This window comes from Poecilia latipinna, unplaced genomic scaffold (genome assembly GCF_001443285.1).
Source record: "Poecilia latipinna isolate Pla-1442-1.1 unplaced genomic scaffold, P_latipinna-1.0 Scaffold1776, whole genome shotgun sequence".
NCBI lineage: Eukaryota > Metazoa > Chordata > Actinopteri > Cyprinodontiformes > Poeciliidae > Poecilia > Poecilia latipinna.
Window position 1 is genome coordinate 49,892 of NW_015114392.1, and position 24,677 is coordinate 74,568.

General features: G+C 38.4%; 2 protein-coding genes and 1 long non-coding RNA gene across 4 annotated transcripts in view; 1 reads left to right on the plus strand and 2 right to left on the minus strand.

Moving 5' to 3' along the window:
* The window catches only part of LOC106965156 (hexokinase-1-like), a 49,440-nt gene extending 40,483 nt beyond the window's left edge, over nucleotides 1–8,957 (minus strand). Inside the window, exon 1 of one of the 2 annotated variants that reach the window (XM_015061079.1) lies at nucleotides 8,801–8,957. In XM_015061079.1, the coding sequence (XP_014916565.1) occupies nucleotides 8,801–8,902 (102 nt within the window). In that variant the 5' untranslated portion in view covers nucleotides 8,903–8,957. Of the gene's footprint in view, nucleotides 1–6,036; nucleotides 6,442–8,800 lie in introns of those variants that run through there. The other variant, XM_015061080.1, reaches the window with a different exon arrangement.
* A 1,361-nt stretch (nucleotides 8,958–10,318) lies between these two features.
* On the minus strand, nucleotides 10,319–23,898 carry LOC106965155 (putative hexokinase HKDC1). Its single transcript, XM_015061078.1, has 21 exons — nucleotides 23,550–23,898; nucleotides 21,637–21,799; nucleotides 21,378–21,535; nucleotides 21,158–21,280; nucleotides 20,983–21,078; nucleotides 20,732–20,831; nucleotides 19,460–19,643; nucleotides 19,206–19,361; nucleotides 18,894–19,127; nucleotides 18,049–18,190; nucleotides 16,932–17,085; nucleotides 16,670–16,809; nucleotides 16,414–16,533; nucleotides 16,179–16,274; nucleotides 15,023–15,122; nucleotides 14,663–14,775; nucleotides 13,649–13,785; nucleotides 13,375–13,530; nucleotides 13,201–13,288; nucleotides 11,711–11,856; nucleotides 10,319–11,608 (listed from the first exon to the last, which is right to left on the minus strand). The coding sequence occupies exons 1-21, from the start codon at nucleotides 23,610–23,612 to the stop codon at nucleotides 11,473–11,475; spliced, it is 2,805 nt and encodes a 934-aa protein (XP_014916564.1). The 5' UTR covers nucleotides 23,613–23,898; the 3' UTR covers nucleotides 10,319–11,472.
* On the plus strand, nucleotides 17,108–19,001 carry LOC106965157 (uncharacterized). Its single transcript, XR_001428570.1, has 3 exons — nucleotides 17,108–17,520; nucleotides 18,070–18,210; nucleotides 18,916–19,001. It is a non-coding gene; the product is annotated as an uncharacterized LOC106965157 (long non-coding RNA).
* Nucleotides 23,899–24,677: the final 779 nt, after the last annotated feature.

Sequence of the window (24,677 nt, forward strand, 5' to 3'; positions counted from 1 at the left end):
CGCGCTCTCAGCCCATGATTGGCTCATGGTCAGACAGCGGCTACCTCTGATTGGATGGCTCACCTGCAAGGATGGAAATGGCCATTCCCCCTTTGCACGCAGGCATCCCTTTGTTTAAGAGATAAAATATGAAAAAGCCCGCGGTTTTGGTCAGAGTCTGCTGTGGATCGCGTTCGAATGCCCAGCTACGTTGATGCTATTGCTTGTCTCTAGGCCGAAGGCTCTCCGGTTTTCACGAGGTAAGCGCTGACAACCTGAATGAATCGAGCATCACGTGTTTAGTCATAGAGTGTTTTGTACTGTAATCTGTGGGGAAATAAATCGAGCACATTTAATTCTAGCAGAAACAGCGTTTGGTTTCGTTATTGCCGCCGATCTCCTTCGACCCCGATTTAAAATTTCATAAAACAAGATCACATTTTAGCAGCTCTATTCTGACATTTCACACCTGTGACAATAACAAATTTTGCTGGACGATAAATTGTCCCAGAAATTATTGCGATAAATGGTAAGAGCAATGAAGTTTAATTTTGAAGAGAAGAAATGGAAAACATTTTAAATCTAAAAAATAAATAAAAACAACCAAAAAAAGAAAGACAGAAATAAAACCCAAACACAACCAAAAGCACAAATGAAACTAGTTATTTATTCTCTAAACGAAATAGCCATTTATGAATATTAATCATCACAATGGAAATTGTAAAGCTTATTTCATTCATTTATCAGGCTTAGCTCCGAACGTTATTTCCGAAGACACAAGTCAGCTCTTTGGTTGAACATGTCCGATTATGATACAGCAGATAATTATTACTTTTTCTTAATATTTTTGATACTTAAGGTTACATTTTAAAACCACAACCTCACCGCTGTGCACTCCTATTATATAAGTAGTGTAGATTAATTGGGATGCATGATACATTAGCCTTAACAATGGTCACCGACGATATTGGTCATTGCTTAACATATTGGTAAATCATTGAACAGATAACATACTGGATACCTTATTTCAGATTACATTGTTTTTAAATAACTCTTCCGGTGTGGAAGTTGAGTATTTTTCCACGCTGTTCTCCATTCCTGCTGCCAGCTGATTGTTGTACTATTACAGCTGCCAACCGCTAGTACTCCCCTCACGTCATCACAGAGTCTCTTCCTGTTGGAGCTTCAATAATTAAATCATTACTGCTGGCTACAACAGCTCTGAAACACAACGCGTGTTTAAATCGGCGCTCAAACTAGGTGATTCTGATGCTCTTGCCGTAAAAACGCAACGGTTTTAAACTCTGCTTTCAGCTAACCAACATCACAGGACGTTCTCTCAGCTAATCCTCTTGTTTGGAGGCTGGGCTCCTCAGTCAGGGACAACAATGTGCTCCACGGGGAAGCAGGGAAATCAGAAAGGCATCCTTAGGTCTTACTTGAACAACAAAGTGTTCTCAGCTGCCCAAACTGATCTTTTGTTACAGCTGTGAGAAGCTAGCAGCGACAGAACTCCAGCTGGTCGCAGGGGGATGTGAAAAAGTGCAAAAGTTTCCAAAATGTTTTTTGTTTTGTTCTCATATTTAAATGTTTCAAATCACCAAACATTTTTAAATAAATCAAATATAATCGGAATAAACACAAAATACACCTCTCAAATGATGAACTGTTTGTTTTAGTCTTGCTAAAAACGTCAATCGGCTCTGATAGCTGACAAAGTTCACAGATCCATGAAAGGTTTTCAAGAATGAACGGCCTGTTTAAGGTCATTCAGCATCTCACTCTAATTTAACTCGGACTTTGACTGGACCACTCCGAAACCTTAACTCTTTAAGCCAATCAGGGTTGGGCTTCTGATCACTCTCCTATGCAAAACCAAAGAAGGTCTAATATTTTTATTCAAGTAGAGAGGAGAATTTATGGTTCCATTAATTACAGCAGACCAAAAAGGTCATGAAGAAGCAAAGCAGCCATAGATCGACTCACCATCACCATGTTTTACTGTAGATATGCAGACGTTCTTCTAAAATACAATTATTTCATGGGATGCACACCAACCAAACCATTTATACCTAAAGTTTGTGGATCATAAAGATACTTTTTGACAAACTTTCCAGACCTTTAAATACAATTGCTTTGTTTCTCATCTGTTTTTGAATTTCTCTTGGTGACGACATGATGGGTGGCTTTATGAAATCTTTCAGCCTACTTCATGTTGTGAGACAGGTTCTATTCTACTGGAGGCAGACACATTTTCACATAATTAAAATGATGAAACTGCTGTTTGTATTAACTCAAGCTGCTGAAATTAAAATGTGTTTGCTAGTCAGGAATAATTAAGCTTTTAAAAAAGAAAAGTAAATTACTTTGTAGAGGCAGAGTTTCCACCACTCTGTTCCTGACTCAGGATGAGCCGCAGCATTTCCGACTCAGCATTTTTTGCTGATGCATAAGCATGTTTTAAAGCACTGCATCATCCGATCCGACAGAGCTCTAACAAATAGGGACTCAGAATAAATCTCTTGTTTGGAAGTAAACTGCCTTGTTTTTTCCTCTTCTGACATTCCCTGAGGTAAGACTGAATCTCCAAACACAGTTTTTGGAAAGGTCACACAACTGACACAACTCTGTCTGCTTTACAACTCCTCCTCCCAGCCCTTCCACCCATCCTCCTTTCTGTTTGCATTCTTTTCCTTAACAAAGCCTCGTCCGCCTCCTTCACACATGGAGATTCAGGAAAACTCAATGCAGCTACGTAGTGTGTGTGTGTAGGTGCATGCAAACACACACACACACACACACACACACACACACACACACACACAGCCTCACTATGTGGAAAAATACTGACCTCCACACTGCCCCCTTCTGTATCCCAATGTAAGCGCACACACACTCATGCAGACATGGTGAGCCGCCGTTTCAGATGGGAACTAACAGCGAATCAGGAAGTCAGACAAGGTCAGCGCAGCAGATTCAGCTGACTGAGCGGACTTCAGCATGAAGAACCTCAATATTCTGAATACTTTTAGAAAAATAAAACCGTTCAAACTTCAACTTTAACTCAATTTTGCAAGAACGTTTAAGCAAAACATTTCCCAGCTTTAGTTTTTGAGATGGAGAAGTTTTTATATATTTGTTAATTGAGGCCCTGATAAACTCCACACACCTGCCGATCACTGTGCGCAGGCATAAGCCCTCTGCTGTCACCTGTGGTCACATGGTTCAAAGCTGGCCTATTTTAGGGAGGCAGAGAGCGGAAGAGAGCAGGAGTAAAGAAGGGAGGGAGATGTGTTGTGTTACATCAGGCCAGGCTGCAGATGAGGGCTGTTTCGCCTCTACAGGCCAGGATCTGAGAAAGACAGCCTCGAGGGTCGCCTTGTGTGATTTGGGGGAAAATATAGAGGTTTAAACAGACGTAGCATGTGCAGACTTTTTTCAGAAAACGAGAGAGGCTATTGGTGACGTCATTCAGAAACCTTACAGAGACAATACGTGACTCAAAGGAGTCAGAGAAAGCAAAGTTTTGGTGTAAAATCTGGCTAAAATAAGGACAAATATTAGTTTTACGCCTGGTTTTACGGGAACTGATAGTGAGTATTAGTTCTACAATAGCCTACACACACACGCGCGCACACACACATACCATGCTGTAAAACCAGCTAAAACTGGTCCAGTTAGTTTTTGCGCAGGACTGACACTTAAAGGCAACACTAATTATCCTTCATCATTCCCAACATTCATGCATTACAGATGTATAATGCATGAATGTTGGGATTCATGCATTATACATCCATGAATGTATAATGCATTCATTTGAAGTAATGTTGTCCATTGCCTCTCTTAATTTTTTTCCCTTTTAACAAGAAAGCAACACAGATATAATTTTGAAATAGTGCTCCACCAGCCAAAAACTGAAACATTTCCCTTAATCAACTCTAAGCAATAACTAAAATAATTATCTTTTCGTTAAAAATATCAAAACTAAGAGCTCCTACTTTTTTCAGGCTCTACTTTATATCTTTGGGTTACGTTAGAAACTGATTGGGAGGTTTATTTCAGTGTGAATGATCTGATCACTTACTTTTGGATTCAAGCAAACAGAAAGTAAACCAACCGGCTTTAATAAAGAAATGCCCATATTTACCAAGTTTTGAAGTGCAAATACGCACCACAGATGGCGGATGTCACAATTTATTGTATAAGAAATGATATATGACGTAAATAAGGAGCATATTTTCGTCACTACAAAATCAAAGCAAAGAATTACAAAGAATGAATACCTGTGAGGCTATTTGAGTTTTGATTTCAGGTGCAACACTTTCAAGCTCTGCTATTATTTCTGCCCAGTTCGAAGGACTTTTATTGAGATGCTCAGACATGCATCTTAGTGATCGAGACTCTATAGCTAATGAGAATGGTGGCAATAAAAAAAGAAAAGTGAGGAAAATATGGGTCAATAATAGCAGATATCATAATTGAACTATTAAATATCCTACAGATGGAAGCACATGTTGATGTTGCACCTTGTAGTCCATGAAATTGCTAGAAATCTGCCCTTCATTTGGCAGATGCAGATATTAATGAAATCCAAATGAGCAACTTTATATAAAAAAACAAACTTATAGCAATTAAATTGTATTCCTTGTACCCCTGAATACCATTTGTTTCTTAAAAGGGCTTTAAACTTATATGTGCAGGAATTTATGTTCTAATTGTCCTTTTATTTTTTAAATCAACACCATGTAGCAGTAGCTTACATTTTCAGTGATTTGTGTACAGAAACAATAAAGTATACACTTGCAACAATGTAAATTATTGTTTTTCTAATATTGAGGACACATTGTATTTACATGGTTTAGGAACACCTTCAATAAAACTAAGCAAATTTGAGTCAGTTGTAACTAATATCACCGTTGCAAGAGTCAATGATATCACATGTTCATGTGCATCTCTACAAATACATATTTGTGTTATCGGGCTGGACAATAAATCAATAACAATATATATCACGATAGACTAATACGATCAATTCGAATAGATAATAGATCAGGTAGATCAATACATAGAATATTTACTGAACTCCAATTCGGAACCACACAGCATTCTGGGAGATGTAGGCAGAGGAAAAACTAGCTGCTCAACCTCTTCCAGCCAGCTAAGCAAGATTGGTGGAATCAACTAACTCACTCACTCTTTGGTTACCTAGCAACTCACTCACTCTTTGGTTTCTTAGCAACAACCTGAGGAGTAACTTGCACAGCAGCAGTTTAAGGTCTTACCACCTGATTCATAACTGCTTAAACATAAAAAATAACAGCGCGGAGTAAAAACTGTGGATAAAACAAGAAAGGTCAAGCCACCAGTTTGGCAGTATTTCACCTATTTAAAACAAAAACTAATCAATAATTATTGATATTGACTGATATTGTGATAAGTTGGTGTGTTACAATCCTTAGAGAAAAAAACGGGGTAAAATCAGTATGAGCAGATTGGACCCAAAAGACAACGGCATATCTATCAGCCGGTGAAAGTTTCTCTAGGTCGTCACACATACGGCCTAGAGAACAGATATAGATCTGAATAATTCATATCTGTGCTGACCACCGCTGGGCGGATGGCTGTGAAAGTACAACTTTAACAGGAGAACAAAAGAAACTCGTTAACCCTGAAATAATGACCTGCCTCCTCATCCTTGAGGTCTACTCTCCAGATCACTCACTTCCTCTTCCTCTTCGCCACACCTCCCAGGCTTGCATCATGGCATCAGTCGTATGTGCCACCCCTCTTTACACATCTTACTACCCAAACAGTGCGGTTAGTCACGTCTCACCGGGCCACGTTGAAGAAGCAAATATCTCCAACGGTCAGGAGATTTTTTTTTTTTTTTTTTTTACCAACTTTTTCCCTAAATAAAAGTCGGTATTCCCTGCTTGACTCATACATTTCAAAGTAGTGCGAACATGTAGAGGCAAGATGGACAAATGTGATTGTTCTCCTCTCAGTATCCATTGGACAAACACTCAGATTGGATTAATAATTGGGAAACAGACTCACCTTTTTAGCTTTGTCATCCTTCAGCTCTGTGAAGAAGTAGGCTAATAACTGAGCTGCGATCATCCTGCTGCTTTTTCCTTCTCAAACACTCATACAGACTAACTCAGAGACTTCTGTCTCTGCTTCCTACCCAAACCCGCAAAAGTAAATTTAAACAAAAACAATTAAAAAAAACCCCAACTAAACTTCGGTTTTGAGCTCTATTTCCCAGCGCGGAAGATTTAAAGATATATCCCGACTCCAGTCCGTTGTGATTCTAAAGCAGCCGGACACTTTTTGGGCTCTTCTGTGTGAGAGAGATGAAGCCAGGAAACACGAGTGAGGCAGAAAGTTGAGGCTGAAGCAGGAAGGGCCACGCAGAGCGCAGAGACGGCCCACTTTCTCTAAGCTCATTGGGTTTGTGCTGCGGATGACTCCGGTGGGGAGGTTGGGGGGAAGGGCGGTGCTGCGGCCTCAGCTCTGCGCTCTGATTGGCTGCTCAGGCGGACTCAAGTGATGGAGGAGGAAGAAGGAGGAGCAGAGGAAGGTCAGGGGGAAACTTTGGTTTCAAGGAAGCCCAGGGCTACATTCTGGTTAGCATGTAGTATGACAATGAATCACCGTGTACTGCCGTTTATTACCAGAAGCAGCTTGTAATTCTTTAGTTATTCATCAACCACTTCAGAAGGATGAGAGGAAGTGAGAGGGAAACTTTAGCTCCCTGTTCATTTACTCTTAAGTTACAATCAAGGTCAAATAAGGAAGAGAAAAGTTTTTCATGATAGCTTCACTGCTGTTTGGGAACAAAGATGCTGATTTAGATTAGTTTATGCTTGTCCTGCGCATCTGTTTTAGGAGATACAAAGTTCAGGTGATACTTTGTGACATTCAGAAGGTCACATCAGCAAAAAAAGAGCTAGTTACTAAATCTTCCCTCAAATAATGCAATGGGATGGGGAAATCAATTTAGCACTGTATTAATAGGGTTCTAACTACCCATGTGCTTATGTACCCAATTTGTAAAGAGTTTCCTTTCCAAGTATTATACTTTGCAGCAGTTCCTCCTCTTGAATGAGCATGTTGAGTCAGACGTCAGTTCATGGCATTGAGTTGTTAACTTTGCAGCAATCTCCCAAACTCAGCATGCTTAAGGTGACGATGGAAAGAGAGGGAGCAAACCAGCAGAACCATACTCTGAGCAGTATTACTTTTAATTATTATTATCACTTTTATTATCATTATTATGCTGGCAAAAAATAACACAACTTTTCACTTGTCAAATAAATAGTATTGTGTGATTGCAGTTTATTTCTTTTACTTCCTGCTGGCTTGACTTCTGCATCAATCTGCTGTTGGTCTGAAAATGTTATTGTTGATTTATAATTTATGATTTGGTTTGCATGTGTGTGATTGTCATTTTGGCTTTCTGTTGTTAGTTTACACAACAGCTGTTGGCAAAACATTATTGACGGGTGTTTTCATTGCTTTTCTCCTCAGCATAAATGCAGAATGGCCAAAAGAGGAGCACTTACCTGTGCCTACAGGTGTTTTAATGCACGTGCTTTCTAGAAGGGTCACAATGACTCAGCACTTTATATGGGCACTTTCAGGCTCTTCTGAGACAGACGCTGCATCACCCTCCAAACAAGGACTGTCTGTTGTCTGGACACGCCCCATAACAAAGGAAAACCAGTGCTTTCCTCATAATGGGGCTGTGGAGTGACTTCCATTTAATGCTGACATTCCCAACACAGCAGTTTAGTTCAGGCTTTGCTTGAAGTTTTTATCATAAAATCAATGCAAAGGTGTGACCCTAATGCCAAAAAGTGTTTGTTTTAAGAAAGCTAGTTCCCTAAAATAAAATTATTCCACATTTTCTTGCATTACATCTACCTACTACATGTCAGCGCCTTTTCTTTTCTGCAGCACCAATTAAAACTCTCCCCGCCAACCTGTCTGGGCTTGTAATCCTAATGCAGGAAGTGAAAAGCAGTGAGGGTTATGCAGCTTATGCAATCATTGTATTATGAAAAAAATTGTCTGATTTATGTGCTAATGATCACTTTTTTGTGGATCTTACCATTGATCCAAACACTTTCAGCTTGAAAGAAATGTCACAGCACAAGCATAAAGCGGCCTTTTTGGGAAAATCCTCAAAAATGTTACATTTTGGGTCTTTGTATTTACTTAAAAGGTTGAAAAACTATTTGCGAAGAAAGGGAAAAGAACAGAATCATCTTTTGGAGTGTTGTTGGGGTTGAAAGAAGTGTTTTGATTACCAATATCCTTAGAAATTATAAATAGGATTAATATAAACTAGAAACAGCTGTGAAACATTTTTGATCATAGATTAAATAACAAAGCCAATGTAAAGTCTGAATCATGTCCTGATTATGTTCTCAGCTTCCCTGTGTTCACTTTTTCTTTTTCAAATTTTACTTATAACATACTCTTTTATTTTGGCAACTGAAATCATGAATGCAACTATTGTGAGCTGCAAGCCTAAACAAAACAGAAAATTCAACAAAACGTTGAAAACCTTGTTTTAGGAAAATCAAAACTCTTTACAAGCATCTTTTCAGCACCTCCTAAACAAATGGAAACTTCTCTGTGATTTTCTTTAAGCCGCTACTTTAAAGTCAGAAATAAAAAACAAGCCAAAAACTGGAGATTGATGCTTCTAACCTGAAGGTGAAGGACAACAAACACAGTGACGTTCCACACATTTTTGCTTTAAAACCTCCTTCTCTTCGGTGTCGTGACTAACTCTGTTCATTTTCCATACCTTCTTTGAGAAGTTTTCCATGATCCAGCTGTCATCACAGGAATGTCTCACTCTTTCATTGCCCTCTCCATAGAGGGATCTGACACAAGATTTCAAGCTCATTTTATAAAAGAACAAAACTATTCTGATATAGAAATGATATCTCCATCCACTTTATGACCCAGGGGAACCAGCAGCTCAGTTCTGCCTCTCTGCCGGGAAACCATATCTGTTTGTATGTGCATGTGTGACGGACAGTGAATGTGTGTCAAAGCTCTTATTGTTGGTTTGAATAGGAGGCAAAGACACATGCACGCATTCTTCTGCACACAAAGGGACTCGGACACCTTGGTCCCTGAGGAACGTCCAATCAGAAGAGATCTTAAAGCTGGAGGTGAAATATTTATGAGATGAGGGGAAAATGTTCAGAGTGTGGGGGTTCTGCAGGAACTCTGGTTGCAGTGGTCCTGCTGTGTTTGCATGCCGTGCAGCGTCACTGCGTGTGTGATTCAGCAGGGGCATACTAGGTCAGGACAGTGAGGGATTACCAGGTGTGACGTCGCCCTCATCTGGTAACACTCTAAAATTTTAATCCCTAGCAGATTGACCACTGTTGCTTTTCATTCTGACATTTCTTGCTTTGTCTTTCCTCGCTGTCTGTATTTTGGTGCAATGGATTTTCTTTAGTTTTTACTCAAACACTCTTATCTTCAAAAAACTGTTAAAATCATATCTTTATACTTTGATCATAACACGGCAAGTAAACACAACATTAAGACCTCCTTGTTCAGTTAATACTTTTATAAAATGAATGAAATTGTGTGCGTTTTCATATTGTTACAGGCATAGACAGACAAACCAACAGTCACACGCTCTGAGAAACGGCCAAAAAAAGCTGAACAGAGCGTTTGTTGTTATTGTTGAGAAATCTGGTCGGCAGGATTCCTTTCCTCCTCCTGGTCTTCATCAGTGCCAACATACCGCTGACTAAACCCCCACACGCTCACAAATGCACAGTGACATAACCATGACTTTATCGGATGAGAAGTTTGATTGTTTTTTCCAGATTTACTCTGTCTTTACATTTATGTTATCATAAGAGCAGCCAAAAGTAAACATAAATTGTAATATTTAGTTTCATGGAGACTTTTTGAGGCCAAAAGTTCTAATAGTTGCTGTAATTAGTCTTTTTTTAAACATAAAAAGTGAAATATTGACAATTTAGTATCTCTGTGTAGGTTCTCCAAAAACATTTTGACCATTTTAGCACCGAACAGTTTATTAATTATAATTCACTATCTGTTCCTAACATTAATGCAAATCTGAGTCTCAAACCAAGAACTGAGGTTTTGAAATAATTAATTTTTAATGTCCAGACTCTAGGCAAATTGTAAAATAATACACCACCTTTAAGGAATCACAGCTCAATGTAAGAAATAAAATTTTGCACAAGCAAGAGACTTCTTATGCTATAGACTGGAGTTAATAGGACTGTCAGGAAATCTGTTCATATGTTTTTGTTCTCAGGAAATAGAACAGAATAAAATATACTTTATTGATCTTATTTGCTTATTCGTTGACAAGTTACTCCATCTAAGGTGTTAAATAGTAATAATACAAATGTAACCATAAGAGTTTATAAGTATGTATCACCTAAGAGAGATGTAATTCATCTAACCATAGACAGCATGTGAATCTTTATATGTACTTCTCTTTCTAAAACCCAACATAAACCCTCATATCAGGAAAAGTCCAATCAGTGCACAGCTAACAGAGGCACAGCTGCAGCTTTGGCACGTTTTCCCACAGCGCTCTGACGATTAGACTGGAGAGCTCTGCTTTGAGGAACAGAACAGCCAAATACAAGTTCAACACAAAGTTAAATCCTTATATTTACAGTAGTTCTTGCAAAAGAAAACTATTTGTTCAAGTCAAAGCCAACAAATGTAATTTTGTTGGAATTAAACCAACACAAGAGAAGTAGATAACTATGTAGAGAAAGGAAACGATACATGGATCTTCTAGTTTTACAACAAAGAATCTGAAAACTGTGGTTTGCGTAAATATTTAACCTTAATCAGATAATCCTAAATAAAATCTTCTGACTCCCTTAAGAAGCCATGAAATTAAATAACATGCAAATAGAGGTACAACAGAAGGTTAAAAACCAAAGCATTACAAGGGCCTAAACAAATCCTATATCAAAATCCATTTGAAAACATTTGCAAGATTTGAAAACTGATGTTTATATACATAGTCCCCCAATTGTTACTTTGCACAATTCAGATTTCTTTCTGAGAATCCTTAGAAAACGTGTCCTTTTCCTTCCACCTCACTGTGATTCACTGCTTTCTAAATCCTGATGATTTAGAAATTTATAGATTTATAGAATGTGACAATAAATTAAAAACGTCAAAAACGTGATCACTGCCTGTGTTTATTATAAACAAAGACCTCACGTTGAGCCATAAAAAGAGAAGAGAAACAGTTTTCACAAGTTGGAGGAAAAGCAAATCTAACCTGTGGCAGGGCATGCTGACTATTTACTGTAAATAAGGTCCCTTAATATAATAAAAGTTACCAGACAGTCACTCTGATATGTAAAAATCAACCAATCTGGGTGTAGTTCTCTTAACACTGAAAGTTATTTTCTCTCTCCTGTGTCATTTCTGGAGAAGTGTTGTTATTTCCCGTCACATCTCCTGCTTCTGTTGGACCACGGCTGCAATGAGGGCGGCACCTTTCCCGCTGCCCTCCTCTGACGGCAGGAAGGTCACATCGCACTGGGGAGCCATGAGCCCCACAGTCTCTTTCAGGACCTGCGAGAAACTACAAGCAGCAGCAGCAGCAGCAGCAGCAGCAAAGAGAATAAAGCATTTAGTGATTAATGGATGATTCGCAGCAGCAGCAGCAGCAGCAGAAATAACTCACTGTGGATGCAGTTTGTACAGAGCGCCGTCGACGCCCACAGTGATGCTCAGACGCTCCAGGCCTCGGTCTTCTCTGATTTTATCCACCACTGCCGCCATTCCTGCTCCACACATCTGAGCCGCACGACGCGACACCGCTCCACACACCTGCACAACAATCAGGATGCTCATCGTTAGCCAGCTGAGACACACTCAAAACATGTCATTCGATATCAGCAACATCAAGATGCACAATTATTTTTGAAGAAGCTAAAACAAATGGAGACAATCTGTTTCTAAAAATTATCACAGGTAAAGTAAATTCTTCTTACAATAGAAAAAGTTGGCAACATCGCCAATTATTACACCAATTATTTGACTTTTAAATAATCAAATTCTTTGCTTTGTCTTGCAGGGACCTCATATTTGTGACTTTGACTGAAAATCTGATTTTAATTAATTTGTTAAACTTTCCTAAATACAGCTAGCGTTTTCAAACTAAGAGCGACTTAAAGCCTTATTTTATTGTTCAGAATTGACTACATTTTGTTTCATTTGTTCCCATTTTTAAGTTTTGGATCTATGATAATTTACACTTTCCTTCCCAACAACACATCTGACTACTTTATGATTTGTTTACTGCTGAGTAGGTAAAATGATCTCCAGTTCTTTTGGCCCATGTGTCAAAAGGTTTGGACACCCCTGCCTTCAGGTATTAATAATTTGGCCTTTTTCAGGTTCTGAAATTAATAAAATGTAACTTAAAGTATACAAAAACACTCAACACATATTCTGTTGTGTCACTTGTAAATTAAAGATGAAGTAAAAGTAGAAAAACCTAGTAAAAAAAAAAAGTACAATAAGTAAAATAAAACTTAGAGCCATAAATATCACATGGCTTTTTGAAAAAGAAAAGACAAATATCTACTGTAGGAAATTTGTTCTCATTTAAAAAAAAAAAAAAACCATGATATTTTTTTAAACCGGATTTAAAATAAAGAAAAAGATAAAAGTGGATGGATTTTATTCTTTTTGTATTGTTTGGAAAATGTAGAAAAAAGCAGATCTAAAACATTTTATTGGTACTTTTCAAGCCATTATTTTTAGAAATCCAGTGAAAAACTGTTTAAACCTTGCATTTGTTGTTATATCTATGTTTTAAAACATTAACGGGTTCTTTCTAATTTTAGTCAAAGTTACTAAAAGAGGCATTGTAAAAGGCTGCAGACCCCTGATCTATCAGATCAATGTTTTAGTAATCTTCACTTATAAAGAATAATCTCACTCTTCCAGGAGTTAATAAATATGAAACCTATAAAACTTTACTGAGACATTTGAGTGAAGAAGGAAAACTAGGTGTTAAAAAGTGGAAAAACTTTAACCTATTAGATTTTTTTTTTAATCTGTTTACAGTCAAATACAGGCTTTAAATGTTTTACACAAGATTTAAAGTATGACTGACCAAACTACCTGTTGCCTTTCCCTTTAGAAGAATAGAAAACCATTTCGTACCTCCTTGACGATGATGCTGTCGTCGCAGGTGCCGTGCAGCCCCAGCTGCTGCAGAATAGACCTGACCTGCAGCAGAGCCAAGCGATCGCTACGCAGAGGAAACACGAAGCAGCAAACATTTACAACTGAAAACAAAAAAATGCACCTGAAACATTCCTAAACCGCTTCTGCTACCTCTCTATTTGTGAGAGATATTTTGTTTCAAATATTCCGGGGGTTTTTAAGGTTTCGGTGACGTGTCCTTTGAACAGGAGGCCTCTTCGGGTCAGATCCAGTAAAACCTGTCTGACGATTTCACCCAGATACATCCCACTGGTCAGCTTTTCAAACCTGAACATGAAGCAGAGGAAAATAACTTGGCTGACAAACACGTCCACATGGAGAAAGAGGCTGTGCATGTCTCTGCTGCTGGAAGGAGAACAATAATAAATGAGGAGTATTGGATGACCTTTGTTTTCCAGGGTTCACTGAGTGTATGTCCACCTCGGCATCATAAGGTGTGATGATGTCCTCCAGACAGCGGTCATTGCCCAGACCGCCCCACTCTGTGTTTACACACATCTTCAGGCCCGACTTCACAGCAGCCTTATGCCATAGTGGAAACAAACAAAAACAAAACCATTAATTAGGGCTGCAACTAATTATTACTGTAGTAATCGATTATTTGGATGATCAATCAGCTAATCGGATCAGAAATTGGCACATCCTGCTGAACCATTTAAGTCCTTTTTATCTGATATTAGAACTGCATTAAAAGATGAAAAAGAAACAAATAATTAAATTCCTGTTTATAATTTTTCAGATTAACTGATTAAGAACTGGATAGAAAAAAGTGATCAATAAGAGATTTTTGAACTGGCTGAAGATAAAATTGAGGAGTTCTTGGTAGAATATTTTCATAGACAAAAGATTTTCTTTATCTTAACCGCAAAATATTATACACACACACACATATATATATATATATATATATATATATATATATATATATATATATATATATATATATATATATATATATATATATATAATTTAAGGTTAAACCTATATGATGTTCATTAGCAAATGGCATTTTTTGAGAATGTTTACTCCAGTTAACAATTAATCAATTATTAAATTGGTTGACGATTATTTTAAAAGCTTTTGACTAAATACAATTCACTGTTTCAACCCTACTATGTATGGAAGAGGATTGGGGCCACTGAACAAAAAGATTTCAGACTTTAATTTCAGAATTCAGACTGTAATCTCAGAATTCAGACTGTAATCTCAGAAATCAGACTTTAATTTCAGAATTCAGACTGTAATCTCAGATTTCAGACTGTAATCTCAAAAATGTCTTTAATCTCATATTAAAGACATAGAAGTCTGAATTCTTTTTTTTTCAGTGACCCTAATCCCCTCCCATAAGCATGAATATAATCTCTCCATCCCTCTAATTTCCTACAATCTGCCTCCTTACCTCGCCCTCCTCTCCTTCTGACGTCTGTTTATTTGTCTTCAGGATGCTGTTGCTCTGATCCAGCTTCTCGATGTTCCTCAGTTCTTCCATGTAGCAAAGGTTTGAACCCGTTCCTGAAACACGCAGCGCCAGCTGGTTTTAGTTTAGACATTAGCACCAAATGTTTTAACGTTTGCTGCAAACGATTAACAATGGTTCCCAGTAAGAATACATCACATCAGCCATTCACGATGCTCCTTCTTTAAGTGGTTAGGTTGAATCCAGAGCTGATGCTTCTCTACAAACCTTCATGTTGTCACAACTACAGTCCCAGTGATGAACCAGAATGTTTTTTATCTGTAGAGACTCTCTGTCACATACCTGCAATCATTCCAACTTCACATTTAGGATCCTCATAGGCGCAGCTCATCATGGTCCCAACTGTGTCGTTGACTAAAGCAACAATGTCCAAGTCAAAGTCCTGAAGGCATGAAAAACACCAAAAACACACGTCACTGAATTAGTTATGCCTTACAAAAATACTCACACCTCTGGGGTTTACTTTTTTAGATTTTGACACATTAGAATCAGAAACTTCAAAACGTTATTTTGATATTTATGATAGGCCGACACAAAGTAGATGTTGATTGTTAAATGGTTTATTTGATGGGATCAGACTGATATAACACTGTCATGAACATGATGGAGTCTTCATGAATGTATCATTCGGTAAAAAATAACACTTTTAATGCAGAGTTGAATTAAAAATACATTAAAAGAATGTAACTTCATGACAAGAGTCATAAACATTCATGAAGACTCCAGTTGTTGTCATATTTACATGAGTCTTAATGCTGCAGTTTAAACCAAATAATTATTTCATAATATCCAAGAAAAAAAACTGCCCTCACTTAATTAAAGAGACACATTTCTCTCACAATATCAAGTTAAAATAACAAGTTATTTTACTTAAAAATAATTTAAATTCTTGTTTCAAATTGCATGAGCAAAATTTCTGATCTGATAATGAATTTTATTAAACATCACAATGAATTCAGCTCAGAAACATTTAGTGTGAACAGGACATTATCCTCAAGCTTTGCAAATTTAATAAAACACAGGAGTCAGAGCAATGTAACGCACTTCCATCTCAGGATACAGAAACAAGCCGCCAAGCATTCTGGGAAATAGTTCCCACTCCTGTCTTTTTCTTTTTTCAGTTTTTTTAAGTGTTAACCTAAAAACTCTAGTTTATTCGACTCTTAATATAAACGTTAACACAGTTTACTACTGTAAGTTTATCTTTAACATTTAGGATCAAAATCTAACACTCACTAAATTTATTTGATTTAAAGAGTAGAAGATAGTTGACACAACTAAACGTGGCTGAAATGTTTTACAGTGTAGACTTTTAATTGAGTGAAATATGTTGACGTAGAAGAGCTATTCTAACTTGAGTAACATTTTTGGCAACCCTAACCATGCATTCAAGTCCAGTCTTCGCTGTATAATAAGAGTTTGTGTTATTTGGACTCACGTTGCGTCTCTTGATGGCCTCTCTGAGCATGCTCACAACATCTTGTCCCTCACAGTCTGTAGCCTTAAAGCCTTTGGTCCAGCTCACCAATGTGCCCTACAAAGTTACACAATCAATGCATTAATCTGTTTGCTTGTACATTTTAATTGACAAAATAATGCTGGATGTTTTTTTTTGTGTTTTTTTTTAAGAAAAGGTTAAAATCCTAATCTAACAGTGATCCAGGTTCACCTACTGTATCGATGTCTGACTGCTGACAGGGGAAAGAGAAGGTGAATCCTGCAGGAAGGCGAACTTTCTTCAGCCCCATGTAGTCCAGGAAGTCACAAACACACTGAGCCAAGTGGTCAAACAACTGAGAGAAAGAGATTTGACAAATCACTGAACTGGATTTTATCTTCTACTGAAATTTATTTAGACAAGCTGATATATGATAGTCTATTTCTGTACAGAGTTATTTCGTTTGCATGATGGGAAAAGGCTTGCCTTACCTCCTCTCCAGTTCCCTGCATTATCTCCAAGGGAATGGTGTAAATTTTATGGTAAAGTCGTGTTTTTTGTTTTTTAAATCGCACAAGCATAGCTCTGAAGTTCGTTCCTCCCAGATCCAAGGCAAGGTATTTCCCACGCTCTGAAAAACAAAAGAATTTGATGAGGACTGAAATGTTTTATATAAGATAGAAATTACGATAAGTTGGTGGACAAAACTGTGCGTCGCTTGGAGAATGTGGGATGTCGAGTTTATTTTCACACCTGTGCCGTTTGGTGTGTGGTATACGAAAGAGGGAAGCATTTTAATGGTGCAGTCTTTGCTCTTCAGCCCAGCCTCCAGGCCTTCCCTCATCCTGGACTTCACCAGCTGGAGCTTCTCTTGGTTCAGAGTGAACAGAGACAGAGCTTCATCCACCTGCAGGAACAGGGAAACACCGTGTCAGGTCTCCCTTCGCACGTGACGTCACGCTCTCCAGAACTCCGCCCACTCCGCCATAACGGTCGGCCATGTTTGGTCAAAACAACCAATGCGCTCCTTTAAAGCTCGTCTGAAAACAGACATCTGTAACCTAAAACTGCTTCTATTTCGTTGATTTCACTTTCAAATGGTCATAGGATGCCTCGCTGTCGGCTGCACAAACGGACGAGGATGCAAACCAAACCTGTCATTTTATTGTAACTTTTAATGAGGAAAAATATGGCGGCGACGGATAGCAGCCGTTAATAGTAATGCCTGTCTGCCGTCGGTGTAATCGTAGATTTGCAGTAAACACTTTTTACAAGGTAAGAAGATTACCTTGTAAAACGTAAGAGTGATTAGAAAGATGTGAAACATCGCATTATGGAGAAGGTAAGTGTATAACCATTAGTAACCATGGAGACAGTGGTACCGTCAAGTAGCCTAGCATGTATGGAAAAAAAAACTGGATAGCGTCTCGTCTTTTCTATGTTTTTAAGACTTCTCCGGTGTAAGGGGTTTGTGATATAATGATATAAAACATGTGGTGTAAATTCAGGCAAAATTGGTACTTTGATCCACACGTAAAAGGAGGGAAGAAGTACGGGTCGGTTTTTAAGCTAGCTATTTAAAACTTTTATAAAAACCGCCGTCTCTGACTACGAGCCCCAACCAGGTGTGTTACGTTCACAGACAAATTAGCTCGACTCGAGCAAGTAGAAGCCACGAATAAACTGACAAAAACAACTTTGGAAAACAATTTCAGTCGCTCTGTTCAATACTCCCGATTCTCACTTCCGACGTCCAATCATGGCGCCTCGAACGATTATGTGACGTAGTTGCCCAGGAGGATTGTCTTTGGTTCACCTGGGAAGAAAACGTATACTGACACCTAAATCTGATTAAATCAAGCAGTCTGACCTTTCGCCTCTGTGATATCAGACGCTGGGCGACCGCTGCCACAAGGGCAGCGCCTTTGCTGCTTCCGCTCTCCGAGAGGACGAACCTGACCTGGCAATCAGGAAGCAACCGCCGTACCACCTTATGGAGCCGCTTGGGATACCTGAAGAAGTGTGAAAGTGTGTGAGTGGAGCAGCAATATACACTGAACACACCACCCTGTCCAGGAAACATGGTGACGGCAGCATCATGCTGCAGGGATGTTTTCTTTTTAAAACTTTTGTCCACCAATTAAAACGAGGGCCTTTTTTTCAGCAGAAAGCAGATATTTACTCTACTGCACATTTATTTTCAAGTTCTTCAGTGTATTTCCCCTTTCTAATGCCACCCTGGGCATCTGCCCAGATAGCCCAAATCAAAAACTGCCATTGCTTTGGTTTAGATCAAACTGTAATCATATGTTCGAAGGGCTTAGTCAAAGTCCAGACCAAAATCTAATTGAGAGTCTGTTGCAAGACTTCAGAACTGACACTTTTTATACAACCGGAGGAATTAACAATAATTTCAGTCTGTTAAAGCTTATAGACAACTGACAAAAATCCAGTTGTCTATAAGTAAAATTACAAATGGGTCACAAATCAGGCAATACGGGCATATAAGAAAACCCTTTAAATAATATAACAAAGGGATTAAATTGAGCAAAAAGAATGTCAAAAGACAAATAACTATTAATTTTCTGTATGAGTTGTGATAAAAATGGCTTGTTTCAGAATTTAATTGGGTTATAAACCACCTTGAGCATTTTCTGTGCTTTGGTCCTGTATTTTTCACTGCACATATTGTGATTTCTGTCCATGGCGACTTACTGTGGGTGTGTTTTGTACACAGTGCCATCAACGCCGACTGTGATTCTCAGTCCTCTCAGGTTCCGGTTCTGTCTGATCCGGGTTAAAACGGCCACCAGCCCCGCCGCCACCAGATTCGAGGACCTGAAGGACACGATGGTGCTGACGTGCTGAACAGCGACGCAGTCGTCAGGTGAAGGGGTCAGATGCAGGCGAGTCAGGATTTCCTTGGTGTTTTTCAGACCGTTTCTGTACCTAAAGAAGAAAAAAGCACGTTGTTACAGTTCGGGCAACATTCAGATATTGTGAAGCAGTAACATGAAGCGGGCTCACTCCTCCATCGCTGCCACATCTGCAGTGGTTATCTTCCCTTTGGTCCTCAGAGCGTCTGACACATGCCCATCAAACAGCAGTCCCAGTTTAGCCATCTTCAACACCACCAGCCTCACCAGTTCACCCAGGTACAGCCCACTGACCATCTTCTCAAATCTACAAAAAAAAAAAGCATTTGGGAAAAGGTATAAAAAGTGTTTCGGACGACAAAGAGTCGCGTCGTATAAGAAGAAACAGAGAAGTGTTTGTCTAACATTTGTTTTCCGGGGTTGAGGGAGGCCGCATCGACGTCTCTGTCAAAGTCAGTAATGAAGTCATCCAGCGCCCCGTCATCTCCGAACGCGCCCCACTCGGTGTTCACACACATCCGGCCCTCGTCTCCCTGAACCAGGTCGATGTGACGCAGCTCCTCCATGTAGCAGGCGTTGGTGCCGGTTCCTGTGCACACAAACACACACGTTACACCAAACATACGTACACAAAGCCACGCATGAGTCTACGTTTTTCACATTGCAACTTCATGTTTCACTGCGAGTTGATGTAGTTTTATGTGATGAAATAAAATAAAAATGTATAAAAATAATGCATGATTTCAAAATCTGAAACATGTGCCCTCTTTAACTCTGCTACCCCTAATTTAAATCTAGTTCAATGTACTCCCAATAGTAAATAAAGTCCATCTGTGTGTAATTTATTCTCATTATAAATGTAAATATTTTCACCTAGAATTATGGTAAAATCTGAAAAGAATAAAACTATTTACTGTATATCTATTTTACCATTGATAAATATGGTAAATATTTACACTATAAAATCTGTATTTATATGTATTTTATAGTATAAATATGGTAATAAACGTATTTATACGGTAACCTTCTGGAAACCACAGCTGCCGGTATTTTACCGTAAATTAGAGACGTTTTATTTAGTGAGAGTCGATGGGAAGATGAAAGGAGCTACAAACACTGGAGTCCAAGAGAAAAACCTCTTGAAGACCATAAAAAACTTCACATCGGGGAGGAGGTTCACCTTCCAGCAGTACAGTGACCCCAAATACACACCTGGATTTACTGTGGACATTGTTAGGTCAAAGCTTGTACCTCCAATTTGACTGAGTTTGAGTTATTTTGTAAAGAACAGCTCCTGTTCAGGGTCTATAAGTATCTAATTCCATTTCTAAATAGTTTATTTATTTATTTATTTTGTAACCAGATAACAACTTATAAATTATTGTTACATAATTTTTATTTCCTTTCTCTTTTTATTGCTAATATAAACATGTCTATTTATAGATGAAATTAAACAGATAAAAACAGACTGATACACTTTGCTTTTATATTTTGGACCTGAGGTTAAAATCTTGATGTGCCTTTGGAAATAAATGTATTTTTCAACTTTTTATGTCTATAATAATCAGACCACAACAAAACGTGATGATATAACTTGTATTGAAATTCTAAGAAGACTGGGCATATTTTAAAACATTTGAAAGGTAGCAGCTGAAACGATGTGAATGTTCGTCTTACCGATGATGAGTCCTACTTCACAGAACTGGTCATCGAACCCACAGGTCATCATGGTCGCCACGGTGTCATTAACCATTGCCAAGACATCTATGTCCATATCCTGTGGAGCATAGGAGAGAAAAACATTAAGCTACAAGCTGCATGATGGAGGATATCATGAGGAAAAGCATGAAATAAAACTTGTAGCTTTCTCTGGGGGGTTTTCTGCACAGTGGCATTAGTAATAAAAATGTTGGATTCTTGTGCCGTACCCCGGTTCTGTCGATGGCCTGCCTGAGGAACTGGACCACATCTTTCCCCTGAAGGCCGCGAACTTTGTAGTTTTTACACCAGCTTAACAACAATCCCTGCAGAGCAGAAACGGTAAACGAGCGATGAACATGCGGTCGTCACAAAGCAGATTTCTGTGGATGGAGGACATCCTACCTGATCCAAACCAGGGTGCTCACATGGGAAGGAGAACGTAAAGGCTAGCGGATGCTTTTTCTCTGGACTCATGTTCTTCTCATGCAGGAAATCCTTCAGAGACTCTGAGACATGGTCAAATAACTACAGATGAGAAACCAGACAAAGGAGAGAGAAAGAAGAAAAGACCTCAGCTCATGTTCTGTCTGCAACCCGACCAACATTAGTATTTTTATTTTACCTCAACAGCTCTCCCTTCATACAGCTCCTTTGGCATTGGGTATGTTTTCTCCTCCATCTCCACTCCTCCTTTATTAGTCTCCTCATCCTCTCTGACTTTAACTCTGAGAACCTTAAACTTGGAGCCTCCGAGATCCAGAGCCACAAACTGTCCTTTCTCTGCAGGCGTGAACAGAAACCGAGACAAAGTAAAGTCCCGTCACCTCGCTTCTGCAATCCACAGTTTAGTTAATTAGTTTATATATGTGGAGACGTTTAACCTGATCCATCGGGAGTGGAGCGGACATGAGTCGGCAGCATCTTCACAGCTGCAGCGGCCAGACTTTCGGCTGAAAGTCCTTTCTTCATCTCAGCCAGGAAACGGCTTGAGATGTCGACGAGCTGTTCGTCCTGCAGACGCATTGCGTGCAGGAACCTGTCCACCTGTACGGAGGGAAGAAACGCAGGAGAAATCCAGCTGAGTTAAAGGGAAGTGAGCTCCACTGGTTTTCTTTAAACAGGAAGAGGTATTTTCTGTGCATTTTGAGTTTAGTTTGACCTTCTTTTTTTATTATTTTAAATATTTTTCAGCATGTCCTAACAAATGTGCATCAGATTATACTCATATCTACCAAATTTAAGCTTTGTGAGGAAGTATTTAACCAATAAAAATAGTTTTCCAAAAGCATCAAAACAATTCATTAGTTTATTGATGCATTATTTTGCCTTCTTTTATCATTTCTTTTTCATTACTGATTATATACTAACCTCAAACTTAAATAGGGCTTATATTTACAATTTTGTTTTAAAATTAATATCTACAGAGCCAAAAGATATGAATACCTACCAGGTATTTATCACTCATTTTCATCTTATCTAACTTCTTTTTTGCAAATATTCACAAGTGTGGTGTCAGTTTCTATTCATTCTGGGACTGTTAAATAAAATTAGTGCAATAATTGCCTCCAGAAGACGTAACATTTTTAAAAAGACGACTCCTGTGTGTAATTTCATCTCAGTAATAATATGACATATCTTTTGAAAACAGAAAACTTTCTGGCACAACAATCAAAACATTGTTCAGGAAAGCAGCCAGAATGATTAAAACTATGAAGAGATTGGAAAATCTGTTTTCAGGACAACTATTTTAGGTGAACTCTATTGAACTGGTCTTCCTGGGTAAGAAGCAAGAAGTTATTTTTATTTTTATTTTTTTTTTTTTTGCCACAATCCATGGAGAAGGCCGCAGTGTGAGAAATAATGCTGCATATTCAGCTGAACATGGCATAGTAAAGGTGAAACACGGTGGTGGCAGCATCATGGCACTTCTCTGGCTTCAGCAGAGACAGCTAGTGTTAAGTGGAGAAAATATAATAACTAAAATAAAGAATGTGGTTTTAAAGGTAAGCATGTAGTAATGAAAGAACCAGAAACCTAAACTACTGAACCACTGGTTGCTATGGCGATTCATTTATCCACATTTAAACACTGAGCATGACGACTTTGATAAAGATCAGGAACTTGGAGTGAAATAAAAATACATGAAAAAAAAATGGGACAAACACGTGTACATAGATTAAAATAAAGATACTGATATTTACTTTAGCGCACATTTATTTGGAGACGTAACTTGTTGAAATCTGACTTTTTTTATGCGTTTATGAAACCGTATCTCACTATCCAGTGTTATTACTAATGTGCTATCTCTGCTTGATTTAAACATGTCCATGTTCGCTGGGAGTGTCGGTACTTTGTCCCTGTAAGGTTAAATGACTGAGTGGAGCAGCAGTGTGTGTGTGTGTGTGTGTGTGTGTGTGTGTGTGTGTGTGAAAAATAGAGATAGAGAGTGAGAGAGATGTTAATCATTAAGGACCAATGGTGACACAGTAACTAATGATTGTAGCACCATATTACCTTGTTACAGTGCAACTTTATATGCCAAGTTTATTAATTTTAGTTTGGTGGCATGTAAAGTTGTTTTAATACAAATATTTGTAATTTTAGGAATATTTTTTTGTCATTTCTTTTCAGTCAAATTCTGAAAACCAACAGACAGAAAAGCATCAGAAGGAAGAACGTTAACTTGAATTAAAGAGTTAAATAAATGCAGTCATTACACAGCTCCTCTACGTCTTTAAGCTGTAAACAAACAAAATGCAACAACTCTTCCGAGCCTCGTTGAAGAAACTCCCACCTTCTTAGTCGGATCCTCCTGAAGTTTGGAGAAGAAGAATGCGACGAGATGAACAGCCAACATCTTCACGGTCCAAACGGGAAGCACAGAAACTGAGGGTTCGTCTGCGAGTCTGTGCGCAGAGAGAGAAACTGAAATGACTAAAATACAGAAATCTGTTCAACGTTATCTCTACACATTCTGAGTCGTGATCAACCTTCACCAACTCAATGATTAACAAGCCAATCCTCCCGTCGTCATCATCGTCATCACACGTGGTCCATCCCTCCTTCACCGAGTCATAATGGAGTAAAGTTTATTAGTGCATTGTTTTCACCCGTTAGATGCAACTTTATTCAAATTTAAAGAGCGATTTATCTCCTTTTTCTAAGAACATCATAAAAAATATAAAACAATTGAGTGAAATAACATGGAATGATTGATTCATATTGAGATCCTAGAAAAATGCAAATATTTTAAAAATATTTTTATTTGCAAATATCTGCTTATATGTACAGACATGAAAAATACAGAATTTCACCTTTACAATGAAACAAAGTCATTATTTTAGCTCAAACCAATCTGCAGTGATGAATAAACCGAACAGGGAGAAACCCACATATCAAAGGGAATATAAAACAACTTGTACGCCACTGATTTCTTGCTTTTCAACCGAATCCTTCATTAGTTACACAGGAAAGTTGTTTTCTGTGATTTCAGGTTATTCAAGTTGCAAAACTAACTCAGCAGCTGGGAGTTAACAGGAGTTATTTGAGTTCAGCCATTTGTAACGAATATTAAGTGAATAAATAGTGTGGAAATATTCAAGAGCCCATTAACATCCCCGACTCTCGACCCGGTCCAAATGTCCAGAAGTAAAACCTGCTGTTGCGTCCATCCAGTCGGTCCTGTTTCAGAGTTTCCAAATATCGTTAATGGATAAATTCCAGCGTTTCCCAGACTCAACTTCCCAGAGTTCCCAGTTCTACTTGCGCTTCAAAAACAAAATCTAACCAAGTATTTTTGTATAGTTTCTAGAGCTAATGTCTGAGCATACTTAAAATAAGACTAACTTAAAAGTGACTTTTCAGCAAGAAATAGAGGCTTGATAACAATAAGTACTCATTTGTTGGCAGATAACTTATAACA

Coding starts and splice junctions, on each gene's coding strand:
- LOC106965155 (XM_015061078.1), bottom strand. CDS start 23,612: ATGTTGGCTGTTCATCTCGTCGCATTCTTCTTCTCCAAACTTCAGGAG. Junction 19,128..19,205: donor GATGTGGCAGCGATGGAGGA/GTGAGCCCGCTT, acceptor TTTCTTCTTTAG/GTACAGAAACGGTCTGAAAA. Junction 15,123..16,178: donor AGGCCATCAAGAGACGCAAC/GTGAGTCCAAAT, acceptor TCATGCCTTCAG/GACTTTGACTTGGACATTGT.